The 15,063-nt window shown below is 40.5% G+C and overlaps 1 protein-coding gene across 1 annotated transcript in view; it reads right to left on the bottom strand.

Annotated features, from left to right (window-relative positions):
• Nucleotides 1–1,297: 1,297 nt before the first annotated feature.
• LOC116290938 (uncharacterized) overlaps nucleotides 1,298–15,063 on the bottom strand; it is a 32,640-nt gene continuing 18,874 nt past the window's right edge. Inside the window, exons 3-12 of the mRNA XM_089030493.1 lie at nucleotides 5,258–5,488; nucleotides 5,049–5,150; nucleotides 4,537–4,767; nucleotides 4,105–4,206; nucleotides 3,704–3,934; nucleotides 3,530–3,631; nucleotides 3,117–3,350; nucleotides 2,767–2,868; nucleotides 2,362–2,595; nucleotides 1,298–1,758 (exon numbers count right to left, since the gene is read on the bottom strand). Of these exons, the coding sequence (XP_088886619.1) occupies nucleotides 1,651–1,758; nucleotides 2,362–2,595; nucleotides 2,767–2,868; nucleotides 3,117–3,350; nucleotides 3,530–3,631; nucleotides 3,704–3,934; nucleotides 4,105–4,206; nucleotides 4,537–4,767; nucleotides 5,049–5,150; nucleotides 5,258–5,488 (1,677 nt within the window). The 3' untranslated portion in view covers nucleotides 1,298–1,650. The remainder of the gene's footprint in view (nucleotides 1,759–2,361; nucleotides 2,596–2,766; nucleotides 2,869–3,116; nucleotides 3,351–3,529; nucleotides 3,632–3,703; nucleotides 3,935–4,104; nucleotides 4,207–4,536; nucleotides 4,768–5,048; nucleotides 5,151–5,257; nucleotides 5,489–15,063) is intronic.

Here is a 15,063-nt window from a genome sequence, read left to right as displayed (position 1 = left end):
AGATTCAAGTTCTTCTTCCAACGACCGCGTTTGAAGTCTTTTCCATTCAATGTTAACAATTTTTATTATATGACCGTGAATCTTAGAGCCTGGACACTAGCAAATCGAGCAATTTGATTGGATAGATCGCATCGAGGACTGGTCTAGATTCTCCGGTATTAACCGGTCCGAACGCATATTAATCTTACGGCGAAAACATTTTGTCCTTTTCAGTGAAAAGTGGTCATATAATAAAACTCTTATCAACCGAGCTTGGTCGGTCTGTACGGGATAATCTTGACCTCGGTCGGGTACAGACCTCGGTCAAGATTATCCCGTACAGACCTCCCGCTCGGTTAATAAGATCTAAGTTGATATTCGTGAAACTAGTATTGTAACCAGAGTATAAATATTAGCATTGAGCATGTGCAGTTGACTGCTGTCAATAATTCAATAATTGTCAACAATTTCAAAATAATTCTAGTTCCATTTTTTTGTAAGAAAAGACGTTTACGTATGTGAGCATGAAAAGCTAAAATATGAACAATATGAAACCATTGTCTATGACCGTATATGCGTATCACCTTCATGCGGGAACCTCCTTGAATAAACTTCAGACATAAGAACGTTCAAGACTAATTATAAGGGGTCCCATTGTGCTGAGGTCATTAGCACGACTTTCAAATGAACATGGTGATACAGCTTGAATGAAAAGCAAACAAGATCATAACGGGGGATTCGAAATTCTTTATACTAAATCGCCATAGGTTGCGCAGCTTGTGATTACTCCCTGCCTGCATATAAATGCTCAATAAACAAATGCTAGTATCAACCATGCAAAAGAAAAGAAAAACAAACAAAACCGTAGACTGACAAGTGACAACGCAGTCTATCCGCCCAAAACGCAGAGACAAATAACTGAAATATCATCTATCGCGAGACTATATACTTTACTTGATTGCCCAGATTAAGGAGTTAATTTTGTTTTGAGTTGCTTTTATTAGTATCAGCAGCAAAGCTGATTCAGTGACATCAAAGAGCGATATAACCAACGAATCCAGACTGACTGGAATGCCTACAAGGATTACGTAATATTCAACAACCGAACTTCTAAGGAACTATAGACGTTCTAAATATGAATAAATGATAAGGTAATTCTACTCGAAAGACCTTGCAGACTATCAATAAACTTATTTTACGTAAATCAAACAACACTTCTGTTAATGAATTAAAACTCTGTTAATGACTTGAAATGTGTCAATGAGATCCCACTTACAGGTGGTAATACAAGTTAATTCTTACACAACACGGATAAACATTTGCTAAACGACTGATTCAAAGTTTATTGTTTAAAAAGAAGTTACAAATTCATAGTATGAGTTAGCTTACTGTGAGCACATAGTTTATTCCAATTCACCACCAGCCCATGCATGCAGTGGTGCTAGGTGCTCATTATTCTATGCATCAGTTCCCTCTAGCTGATCCAGAGCGAGACTGATTATAATCTTTTATGAATGATAGAAATACCTTCCCCTTACCAATACTTAATTATCAAAAAGAAGAAAAAGTTTTTAAAAAAGTATAAAGAAAAAATTTAATCCCAACAATGTGAACTATTCTATAGCTTGTAGTGGTCAAATTCCGCGCACTACGTCAGCCAGTGCCATTCATCTAAGCGATTGGCTTTCCTTGTTGGTCAGTTTTGAGCTCACAGTGGTCGTGATGGAAGGGGCAGTGTCCAATTCTCTCAGCACCTTCTTTATTTGCCTTTTGGATGAGCTGAAACATGTCAAAACATTGTTACTTTAATGTATCATCTTTTACACGTCGTACAGATATCGAATTTCATTTCATCAATACGTAAATACATCTATGTGTTTGCCCCTTCGACCTTTTCACTAAATGTTTACAGGATTTCCAGTTGGTGCACAATACAACGCTTATTATTATCATTATTATCATTATTATTATTATTATTATTATTATTATTATTATTATCATTTTTTTTAATTATTATTATTATTTGCGCATATGGTAAAAAGAATTTTCATTAAGGAATGATATGCTGCAAATGTAAAGTTGATCTTTATGACTGTATGCTATTTTGTAGAACATGACAACAAAATTTCCAAATGACTAGAGGTCGTAAAAAGTCAGTCAACTATCTCGACTCTCTCGACTAGATATGTTTGTCTGAGCTAGTGTCATTTGGAAGAATAACACTTCGTATCTCATCTTTCACTGATAAAACAGATTGGAGGTCGATTATATCTTTGCAAGTCACTAAATAAAAAACGTTTCTGAAGGCATATTTAAAGAGCAATTTATTCTAACAAGAGCGAGGTTGCCGGGTAGATTAATACCCACGATATTTGTTCTTACATCGATGGCTTTTTTGTAGTTGGCGTTCCCTTTGCAAGTGTCTCTCATTTCACCCATTTTAGCCTTGAGCTCTCCAACATTCTCCACATCTCTGAATGGGCATTTGCCATCAGCAAACTTTGGGCAATGCTTGCCTAATCCTTTCAGTTGTGGAACATTGTAAGGACAAGCCTTGCCTTTCTCGAATGCTGGGCAGTGACCTTTAACGTAGTCCATGGACATGGTCTCAGGAGTCTACAAATGGATACGAAAAGTAATTAGGAGGATAATGGGCGATGATTTGCCTAGTTTAAGTATTCCTTGCATTAGGTGTTGTCGAGGTCATACTTTATCATTAGGGTTTTCTCTATACTTTGGGTTATTTTGAGGGTTTTGAAAATTGCATTTCAAACTGAATCTACTTACGATGAATTTTCCATTGTGGTCGCTTTTCAAAGGACATCCACAGGCGAAGAATGGACAGTGGCCATGTTTAGCAACCGCTTCACCATTAGCCTCAAAAACAAGCTGTAACAAAACAGATTATGTGAACTATAAAGATAATGTTACGAAACAAAAGATTGTTTCATCGTTTTCCGTCTTTATATAGTCTCAGAAAGACTTGGATAAATAGTTTCATCATGACAATTCAAAATGAGATTCTTTGTATTTCATCGACCTGTACTTCTGTATTACGCTTCCTATAGTTTGATACTTTCAATTTCAACTAATGGTGAAAATTGTAAAGCGCTGAAAAAGTGAAAATCATCTCTTACTTCCAAGGCTTGGGTGTACTTTTCTTTTCCTTTGCAGGTGTCTCTCATCTCTCCAAGTTTGGTTTTGAACTCTCGAACATCTTTCACATCCTTAAAGGGGCATCCGTGCCGCTTGAATTCTGGACAACCAGAGGCAAGTCCTTTGAGTTCCTTGACATCGTAAGGGCAGTGTTTACCTTTATGGAATGCTGGGCAGTGTTGTTTTACGTAGTCCAGAGTGACAAGATCAGGAACCTTGAAAACAATGATTTCTTTAGCTTTATCAACAAAATTTTAATATAGTTTATAGTAATATACTGATTTGGAAGTGATTTAGGTGTAAGATGTGAGGAGAAAACCTGTGGATTGGCCTGAAGAAAATGTTTAAGATGAAGGATGATGGAGGAATAGCGGGAGTTACAGTAACGACTTACAATTGGTTTTCCTTGACGATCCGTTTTGAATGGGCACCCAAACTTGAAGAACGGACAATGGCCGATCACGGCAGACTGCTTTCCATTGACACCATAGATGATCTACAACATACCAACCAACAAGTATCAGCAACAGTTTTATTTCTTATTCCAGCTTTTGGTCATTAGTCTTACCTTCAAAGCTTCGTTATATTTGCTCTTTGCCTTGCATTCATCTCTCATTTCAGCCAATTTGCCTTCAAACTCTCCAACAGTTCTCACGTTTTTGAACGGACAGCCATCCTTGAAGGCTGGGCAGCCTTCTGCAAGTCCTTTGAGTTCAGACACGTTGTAAGGGCAGAACTTTCCCTTGCGGAAGGCAGGGCAATGCTCCTTGACATACTCCATGGTAAACCACTCTGAATGCTATATTTTAAAGCAAAGTCATACTTAATAGACGCCAAATATCTATGGCTTATCTATAATGTTAAGGATTTGCATGGAAAAATTTACTAGACAGCACTGAGCTCGGAAAGGCACATCTTTTTCTAGGGTTCTGTATAAATAGGCTTTGCATACGAATACGTTTTACTCACAATTGGTTTGTCATCACCATCAGTCTTCAACATGCAACCAAAATTGAAGAAAGGGCAGTGACCAAACTTGCCTACTTGTTCTCCACTTGCCGCCATAATCATCTACAATAGAACCGTTACAGAAAACCTTGAAAGATCATATTCCTAATAAATATCGAAAGCTCTGTTCTCTGCCACTAATTTCCTTTTTGAGCGAGGATAAGAATATTTTATGTATTGTATACGTATTTGCCCGATAAGAATCGTACTGATCACTGTTATGTCTCTAGCTTTTTATTTTTCACTGAACAAAAGCAAACACAGTGTTCGTTTTAAGTTATGGATGTTATCAGTATTTCCAATGCATTTCAAGCATCTTTTCGTTTCGTGTTTGTTGTCCTTAATTGAGGAGAAAATGTGGTTCTTTAAGCCACTTGCCATGATGATACTTACATCCAAAGCCTTTTCGTAGTTTTCCTTGCCTTTGCACTTGTCTTTCATCTCTCCAAGCTTTTGCTTGAACTCTCCAACCGTCTTAACGTCCTTGAAGGGACAACCATCTTTGAATTCTGGACATTTTGTTCCAAGTCCTTTGAGGCAGGGGATATCGTAAGGGCAAAAATGTCCTTTCTGGAAAACTGGACAGTGGTTCTTGACATAATCCAATTCAACGAAGTCATTCGTCTAGAAAAGATTAATGATACACTGATGATGGCAATGGTGAATTGCTTGAATAACCTTGGAAGTGTGATATGTAATATGACACACACACAGAGAGAAAAGGGGGCATGAGGGGTTAGAGATTATGCAGCGATTAAAGAAAGGTTCAAGGAAGACGGTGACTTTGGCAAATCGTGATTTAACATGATAATGGTGGTGATGATGATGATGGTGATGATGATGGCGATGGTGAAGACAATGATCATGATCATGATAATTATTATAATAATAATTGGTTGACTCACGATGGCTTGGCCTTGCAGATCTTCCTTGACTTGACAGCCATACTTGTGGAATGGGCAATGTCCAAGTTCAGCAACTTTGTCACTACTGACTTTTGTTACAATCTTAAAAAAAAAAGAACATACAGGAATTTAAATTCGAGACATTCTTCCCCTGCAGAGGAAAAAAACGTGTTAATCTTCAAATCTACAATATAGCAGAAAAACATTACCTTGAGAGCTTTGTTGTAGTTGGCTTTCCCTTTGCACTTTTCTCTCATCTCTCCTAGCTTCTCTCGAAACTCACCAATAGTCTTAACATTCTTGAAGGGACATCCATCGTTGAATTCTGGACAACGTTTACCAAGTCCCTTCAGCTCAGGAACGTTGTATGGACAAGCCTTACCCTTTTCGAAGGCTGGGCACTTTTGCTTAACGTCATCCATGGTGACATACACTGAATCCTAGGACCAATCGAAAAACATGACGTGATTGTTTATTCTTAGAACTTTCATTGTCACGCCTCTTCACGCAAGATTTTGACCATTGAACCCCAAAACCCAAGGAGAGTATACTTCACTTAAAGCAAATTCAAGACTTGCTAGAAAAATACATGTGCTTCATATTAGTTGACAGTTTTTTTTCGTTAACTGATTGTTTATTACTAGAACTTTCTTTGCCACGCCTTCACGCAAGATTTCGACCAGCGAACCCCAAAACCCAGGGAATGTATACTTCAATCAAAGAAAATTTTCAAGACTTGCTAGAAAAATACATGTGCTTCATATAAGTTGACAGTTTTTTTAAATTCCAAAACGTAGGAAGCTGAGCTCACCCAGGCTGCGCAGCGGCCTATTCTGGAAGATAATTGACTACATTTTTAGGAATTTATGGACTGACAATGTGCTTGATATTAATTATATCTCATTGGATATTTTACAAATAAGTTGGAAAAGTTGTTGATAGAATCGAGATAAGGTACGTCTAGGTTTTGTACCCTAATCGTCATAACAAAGACGCTTGTGGAAAGAACTTTCTTTAACCAAGGGAAAGTAGAATTGATCAAAGTTCTAAGTTTAGGTGCGTGAAACCTTTGCCGTTTCTGTATCACTGTTGAGAGAAAAACAGTGACGATTCTAGATCAATCCAAGCTGCTTTAAAATTATGACCAAGATTATAAAATTGTCTAAAAATTTCCATCAAAGAGCGAGGCCGAAAGAGCTGTGAAACAAGTTTCATTGTCACAACAGAGTATTTCCAACCGTGTGACCTCATTCTAGATCAACCGCACCCAAGACTGCTTTCAAACTGTTAAAGATAAAGAGAAGACTCTCGTCTAAGAGTTTCAATCAACTGAAAAAAGCCGAAATAACTGGCTGTATACTTTATTGAGCTAATTTTCAAAAGGAACTCATGCTTATTCAGCTATGCCTGAATCCAAACTGTTTTCAACTGAACTCACGGGGCTGTAAATCGTAACGATCAGAGTACTGAAGATGACCGATCAGGTCGAAAGGTAATACTATGAAATAATATTGTTAAACTTAGGGCTGAAGTAAACTTTAAAAAAATAGAAATGCTTTGAAACTGTTTCCAGGATTATGAGCAAAGTGACTCATACAAATATGACAAACGACGTTTGTTTAAGGGTTTCCATCAAAGAAGCCGATGAAGAAGCATCAGGGCTTATTTTTGGCTCAACAAAGCGACCAAGAGGTCAATTAAGCTAGCGAGAAATTATAAAACTCCAAAAATAAAGAGTGTCATTTTTATAATTTTAGGAATGCTTGTATCAGTAAGGCTAATTTACGCAAAGTAATTCTAGCAGATAATGGAAATCAAAGTGAGCAAAAACCTTTAAGAAATTTTGAAAAATCTCCCGCATTATTTAATGAATTTCGACTCTTTGCTTTTTTCCTCCACTATTATCTGTGAGTAAGTTATTCCAACCATCATGTTTTTCAAGCGAGATAACATTCATTGTTGTTCAAGCGTTTCCACAGGGAGCCCGGCTTGGTGATGCTAAATCGGTAAAACGATCACGTTTTATATGTTGATGACACTACATAATAATCGTAACTCAATACACCCCTGTCACAAATGGTCACTACGTAATTAGAACTTGTAATGCAATAGGTGTTAGACGCCCCGTAAGTATGGCGTTATAATCCCGACAAAATTCAACATCAGGCTTTCAACATTCTTATAAAGAATTCAGTGTTTCACTTGCAATGCAATATTGTTAGTTGCTTTTCCGACATTGAAGATTTCGATTTCAACTTAGCTGTAATCTCGTCCAACATTCGAGTTCCACGATTGAACATTTGTTAATAGCTTTCCGTGCCTGGACAAAATTCAACATTGCTCTTTTGACATACATCAATTTCAACATTCAACTTTGAGAACGTTATTTTCTAAACAATATATTAAAATGAACCACTAGAGTTTCTCGTTCAAGGACTAAGGTTTTAAAGTTTATAGATACAAACACATAATCTATTTCCGTCATTGTTGGATTACAATCCAACATTCAAGTTCTACCATTGAACTTCACGCACGATTGCGTTTGACCTATGCCATAGTAAGCCGCTGTACAGTGATGACGTGGGCTCATCACACGTGCTTTAGTGCTGCACGAACCACAGGTAGCCCAAGCTTGGTTTCTGTGGTGTCCTGTTATAAGGAAATGTATGGAGATTCATCAAAAATTTCAATACAATCATTGAAACGTGAAATAAAGCCTCGACATTTTACCCGATCATTGAGAAATAGCACTTCTTTTGAACTGCGTGGTTATTTTTTGAATTTAGACCGTTTTAAGATTTTTTTCCCCCACCAGTAAGAAATAAGAGAAGGTTGGAAACTCGAGTCCCAAAAGCGAGCCATCACGATTCTTTGAAACCTCGTACGTCTTCGAATTTTCTTTCCAGCGCCAAATTTTAGTCATGACCCTTCTCTCACATCCCTATAGAACCGAGAAAGTCGCATTAGAGATTAATCTTCGCGTCTTTAAGCCATGAAATTTGCCTGTATTCACATACTACCTCGCTTGTTCTGACCCGTACTTGAAGCTCACTGTACACCAGTTCAACGGATTTCTTTCGGCAACCGACCCGAGGTCACGCCGGAAGAAATACTTTTGTATCTTAGGCCGTTAAAAAATACAGTCACCATAATTTCGAAGAAAGATTATAAAGTTATAAATCACGCCGGAAGTCTTCGTATCGTAAATGCGGATTCGATTTGGATATAGTCTTGCTTCGAAATGTAGTCTTTCTTCGAAATTATGAAGTCACCATCAATGATCGGGTAAAATGTCGAGGCTTTATTTCACGTTTCAATGATTGTATTGAAATTTTTGATGAATCTCCATACATTTCCTTATAACAGGACACCACAGAAACCAAGCTTGGGCTACCTGTGGTTCGTGCAGCACTAAAGCACGTGTGATGAGCCCACGTCATCACTGTACAGCGGCTTACTATGGCATAGGTCAAACGCAATCGTGCGTGAAGTTCAATGGTAGAACTTGAATGTTGGATTGTAATCCAACAATGACGGAAATAGATTATGTGTTTGTATCTATAAACTTTAAAACCTTAGTCCTTGAACGAGAAACTCTAGTGGTTCATTTTAATATATTGTTTAGAAAATAACGTTCTCAAAGTTGAATGTTGAAATTGATGTATGTCAAAAGAGCAATGTTGAATTTTGTCCAGGCACGGAAAGCTATTAACAAATGTTCAATCGTGGAACTCGAATGTTGGACGAGATTACAGCTAAGTTGAAATCGAAATCTTCAATGTCGGAAAAGCAACTAACAATATTGCATTGCAAGTGAAACACTGAATTCTTTATAAGAATGTTGAAAGCCTGATGTTGAATTTTGTCGGGAATATAACGCCATACGTAAGAAGAGAGAAAGGAAAGAGGTAATGCTAAATCGGTAAAACGTTTCATATGTTGAGGACATTACATAATCATCGTAACTCAATACACCCCTGTTACAAACGGTCACTACGTAATAGAACACCAGTGTTTGTAACGCGTAACTTAATACCGTGATAAATTCAAATACGTAACGCACGCGTTAAGAAGAGAGAAAGGAGAGAAGGGCTGAAACAAGCGAAGTTTATTCGTTGTATGTGCGCCAGCAGTTGATGGGACACTTAATTTATTCATAACCAGCATGACATCGAACGTGTACTCAAATGTACTAGTTCCGAGTTCGTCCATAATAGTGGGTATTACAACTGATTTAAAAAAATACTAAATGAGTTTGTTATCGATTATAAACTAAGAATTATTTTCGTGAATTTCGAGGACAGGCTACTTGAAAACGTTGAAGTTGGCTCTGAAGAAATATCAATCGCCGAAATATACGAAGAGCTACCGGCATATAGTTCAGGATACCCTGCGAGCAGAGGTTTTTTTTCTGACCCTCCGTGGAGCGGAGCTGGCTGTCGGGGAGAAAAAATACCTCGAGGTATTTTTTCTCCCCGACAGCCAGCTCCACGGAGGGTCAGAAAAAAAACCTCTGCTCGCAGGGTAAGTTCAGGATAAAGAAAATATAGACAATAATAACAGAGAACTCGGACATCTCCTAAAAACCGTTTTTCCTTCAGCAACTAGTCAAAATCACTTTGGAAAAAAGCGGGGGGGGGGGGGGGGGGGGAAATCATTTCATTGAAAAATGGCAAATCAGGCTAGGTTAATCATAAACATGTCCCATCAACTGCTGGCGCACATAACTTTAAACCAAGCTTGCCGAAATTGCCGAAAATATCATGAGAACTGCATGCTCACAAGTTATGAAATCAACGCTCCCTCATTTGGTTTAATCTATACTCATTCGCTTGATCCAGGTTTAAGAGCCCTAACTCTAAAACAAGACTAGAAAATCGAGGTTTTAAAAGGGCTACTATATTTTGTTTCAGCCCTTCTCTCCTTTCTCTCTTCTTACGGGGCGTCTAACACTATTCTTGGCTTTCACGTGACGTAACTGACCTATTTCGACAGTAGTATAGGGAATGGGGGTTCCAGCGCAATCTCAACACGGGTAAGACCCGCGTCAAAAATCCACCTACGGACAATCCCCACTCCAAGTGTGGTTGGGGGCAACAGCGCAAATATGTTAGTCTATATATGGAGTGCGAAGAATGTAAGAGAACTTTTAAGAAAGAAGCGGATTTGAAAAAGCATTTGAAAATGAAGACGAAGTGTATGAGCAGTTATGATTGTGGATGTGGTAAGAAGTTTGAGACTAAGGTTAAATTGTTTTGGCATTGTCAGGACTGTGAGTACGACTACGACGACTTAAAAAGTGCTTGGTATTAGGTATAAAATATTTCCTATTATATAGATGGAATCCCAAAGCAACTTCAGCACGGTGCCAATACCCGGTAACGGTGAGATTGACGTTAGACAGTTTTGGCGTCAGTCAGAAAGGAAGGTTAAAAGGACTCTCCGAAAAGGTATAGAAGAATTAGGAGCCCTGAAAGCGAGCATAATGGTAGAAGTAAGTTTGTCAAAAGACGAGGTAATGACGACAGCAATGTTGCGATCAAAGTCACTGGTTATATTAGAGTCCACGAATCTGGATAGGTCACTCAGTGAAGCCTTAGAAGCAATAATGGAGTCGCTGTCTAACTACACGAAAGAAGGATCGGGTTGGACAGTAGAGGAGGTTGAAGGAATAGAGATAAGTATAGCCAGGTACGTACCCATACGAGGGGGGAGTTACGTACCGCTACCAATGTGGGTAGAAAGGAAGAAGGCTATTGTAAACGTGAAGAATGAAGACAATCGATGCTTTATGTGGGCAATCAGGTCTGCGCTGTATCCAGCAGAGAAGGATCCCTGTAGGACAAGTAAGTATCCCACAGATGATTTAGAGTGGGATGGTGTGGAATTTCCCATGCAGTTGATAGACATCCCCATATTTGAGGAAATAAACGATTTAGCAATTAACGTTTACGGAGTCAGAGACCAAACGATAGTACCACTAGTGTTGTCAAAGAGTAAAGGAGAACGAATACACCTTTTCTACCACGGCGGACATTATTCGTGGGTTAAACACATTAGCAGACTATTCTACAGACATACTAAGCACAAAGGTAAGAAATACTTCTGTGACTGCTGCTTGCTGTCATTTACATCCTTAAATACCCTAAAGAAACACGATGAGATCTGCCGCGGAGTCGAAGAAGTGGCACAACGGATCCAGATGCCCACCAACAAAGAGCTTTCATACGCAGACCATCAAAAGCAGATGCAAGTGCCTTACGTGATATATGCAGACTTCGAAGCGTTGATAACTAAGGAAGAGCAGAAACGTGGCGCCACGAATAAGGTGGGATTACATGAGATCTGCTCCTTTGGTTACATAGTAGTCAGATCAGATGGTAAAGCAAACCCTCCTGTGATTTACCGAGGTAAGAACGCAGCTAATGAGTTTCTAGAAGCATTGCGAGAAGAGGAGGGGGAGATAAGAGAACAATTAAGATGTCCAAAGAAGATGGAATTTACCAAAGAGAACCAGGAGGCTTTTAACAAGGCAAAAAAATGCCACATTTGTCAACATACGCTTCTTCAGTTTGGAAGACGAGCCAAGAAAGCGTGGGATGAAGATGGAAAGTATCTAGGAGAAGCTCATTTTAAATGCGGGAAGTATGCTAAGAAAGGTGAGAAGCCGGGAAAGCCCTCCACGCACTGCATTCACTGCCACAAAGCATTTGTTGAGGATTTCTATGTGGATAAGGTTAGGGATCACTGCCACATCACGGGTAAATACAGAGGAGCGGCTCATTGGAAATGCAATATAAACTTCAAAGTAAATCCAGACATGGAGATTCCGGTGTTCTTTCACAACCTCCGCGGTTACGACTCCCATTTGCTACTACAAGGAACAGACGGCTCCGACGTCAAATGCATACCCAACAACAAAGAGCGCTACATGTCCGTAACTGTGGGTAAGCTAAAGTTCTTAGATTCGCAGCAGTTTATGGCGGACTCCTTGGCAAACCTCGTAAAGTATAACACCAACTTTCCCATTTCCAGTCAATACGGCGCGGAAAGGAAAGGAGTCTACCCATACGAATACATGGACTCCTGGGATCGATTCAAGGAACCCCTACCACCCAAAGATCGCTTCTACAGCACCCTAAACGAGTCTGGTATAAAGGATGAGGAGTACCAGCATGCGTTAGACGTGTGGGAAAAGTACTCCTGTGAGAACATGGGCGACTACCACGACATCTACCTAAGGTCTGACGTAGTGCTGCTTGCAGATGTTTTCCAAAGCTTCAGAAAGATGGCTATGGAATATTACGGATTGGATCCCGCTAATTTCTACACGGCTCCTGGGCTCAGCTGGAGTGCTTTGTTAAAGAAGACAAATGCGCAGTTGGATCTCCTAACGGAGTACGACATGTATCGGTTTATGGAAGACGGTATTCGTGGCGGCGTATGCGGACCCAGCCGACGTTACGCCCGCGCAAACAACCCCTTAGTAGAGCACGACCCAGAGAAACCAACCACATACATTTACTACCTGGATGCGAATAACCTTTATGGTTGGGCAATGTCACAGTACCTACCTGTGAGAGACTTCGAATGGGATCCAGTGAAGCCGATAGACTTCTACATGCAGGTAGGAAAGGAGGAAGACAAGGGTTACGTCTTAGAAGTGGATCTGGAGTACCCAGAGCGCCTGCACGACGAACACAATGAGTTCCCCTTAGCACCAGAAGCGATAGAGATACCATTTAAGCAGCTAAGTCCGCTGCAAAAGCAAATGTGCCCTGGTTACAAACCGTACAGGAAACTAACTATGAACCTGATGGATAAGAAGAAGTATGTGGTACATTACCGCAACCTGCAGTTCTACGTGCGACACGGAATGCGCGTAGAGAAGATCCATCGCGTTTTGAAGTTCACGCAGGAACCCTGGATGCGCCCCTACATTGACTTTAACACGCAAAAGCGTACCGCAGCGAAAAATGACTTTGAGAAAAATCTCTTCAAACTGATGAACAACAGCGTGTTCGGAAAGACAATGGAGAACATCCGCAAGCGCGTAAGCGTAAGAATAGTCAGCACCAAAGAGGAAGCAGAAGCATACGTGTCACAGCCAGGCTTCGTTAGATACGTAGAAATGCTGAACTTCTACGTGATTCACATGAAAAAGGCAAACCTCTTACTAAACAAGCCCGTTTACACAGGCTTTACGGTGCTGGATCTATCGAAGCTGCTTATGTACGAGTTCTACTACGATAAGCTTAAGCCAAAGTACGGAGACCGCTGTCGCCTCCTGTACACAGACACCGACTCCCTAATTCTAGAAGTGCAAACGGAAGACGTTTACAAAGACTGCCTCCCCGACATAGACGAGTACGACACCAGCGGTTACCCGAAGGAGCACTTCCTTTACTCTGCGAAGAATAAGAAGGTAATTGGGAAGATGAAAGACGAAATGTTAGGAAAACCCATCGTGGAATACGTGGGTCTGAAACCAAAGATGTACAGCGTGCTAAAGTTAGACGGCGTAGAAAAGAAAGCTAAAGGCGTAAAAAAGTACGTGGTTAAGAAGGACATTACGCACGAGTCCTACCTCAACGTATTACGAACACGCAAGGAACAGCGGCATAAGATGAACAGCCTGCGCAGCTATGGTCATCAGATACATAACGTCACGCAGGAGAAGGTGTCACTGTCTGCATTTGACGGTAAGCGATGGATGTGTGATGACGGAGTGCATACGATAGCATTCGGACATCACACGATAAGCAGTTCTTCTTTGACGAACCCACGCGTGGGACCATCATGAAGATAATACAAGATGGGCTGGCCCTTCTTAGCTATCGCACTTCGGATCTGATAAGTTTCCAAAGACCAATTAGGATCCGTAGCTCTTTTGGATCCTCCTTCTAATTCACCCGGCTCATAGAGATATCGTACCGTGACGTTTCCTAATCTCTTCTCCTGGGGGAAGACCGCCCTCGAACTTCTGACGAAGGACTTGTGTTCCACGTGTTTCTTTTTTATGGCATCCTTGGGTTTTATCCCCGTAGCCCTGGCCGCCTCGTTGTTCAAAGCCGCGACGACCTGGGGGAGCCTATGGGTCCATTCCCTGTTGCGTTTGGAGGGATCTTCCAGCTCTTTCCAATACTGGTACCCAAAGAGACGCTCGGCCAGGGTCTTATTGAATCTTTCGACGATGCTCTGACCCCTGTGGTACTCTGCTTTAGCTCTTCTAATCTTAGTGTCGTGGTCTTTCAAGGTCTTAGTAACCACGCCCATAAACTCCGTCCCCGCATCCACTTGCAGCAGCTTAGGCCATTTCAAGACGCGCTTATAAATCCTACCTAGGGCTTCTGCGACTTCCCCAGAATCCTTGCTGGTTATAGGTTCGGCGTCCTTATATCTGCTTGCGATATCCACTACGGTCAAAGCGTATCTATAGGTCTTTCTTCGCACCTTATCGTGCGGTAAGAAAAGCAAATCCGCCTGATGAACTTCATTGGGGGTATTTACGGTGAAGCTGGGCCTGGGAATGTACTTAGGCACGGGAAGATAAACCTGCCAGAGGGTTTGTTTTTTCAACCAGTTCTTGGCCGTTTCGTCTGATACCCTGGCCGCGGTCGCGAGTTTCTTGATAGCTGACGCTCCTCTCCAATAGCCTTCCGGCCCATAGTAAATCCTTTTGAGTTTGTCCTCTACGCGGCCCATTATATGAATAGAATCGCGCTTCGCTTGATTCAAGCAAAGGATAGAACAAGATTGATCTTACGTCCGTTAAAATCCACCGTCTTTCCGTCCACTTTAATGGTGATGTTTATGCTTTCTACCAAATTAGACAAGTCATAGCTCAAAGAAATGGGAGTGTATTCTACTGGGTCAAATGGATTACCTTGGGGCAGAAACTTGGACATAAGAGAAGACTTTTCTCCATTGTTGTAACTATGGACTAAGTCGCAATAGACTTCATAAGAGGATGCGACTTTCCATTTCACATCATATGTACTGCCGCTATTTATCG

This window comes from Actinia tenebrosa, unplaced genomic scaffold, assembly GCF_029948245.1.
Source record: "Actinia tenebrosa isolate PJP-AT-01 unplaced genomic scaffold, QUT_ActTen_1.0 PGA_scaffold15__27_contigs__length_11533743, whole genome shotgun sequence".
NCBI classification, from domain to species: Eukaryota; Metazoa; Cnidaria; class Anthozoa; order Actiniaria; family Actiniidae; genus Actinia; species Actinia tenebrosa.
The sequence above is the reverse complement of the archived record's forward strand: the minus strand, read 5'-3'. Positions and strand labels throughout refer to the sequence as shown.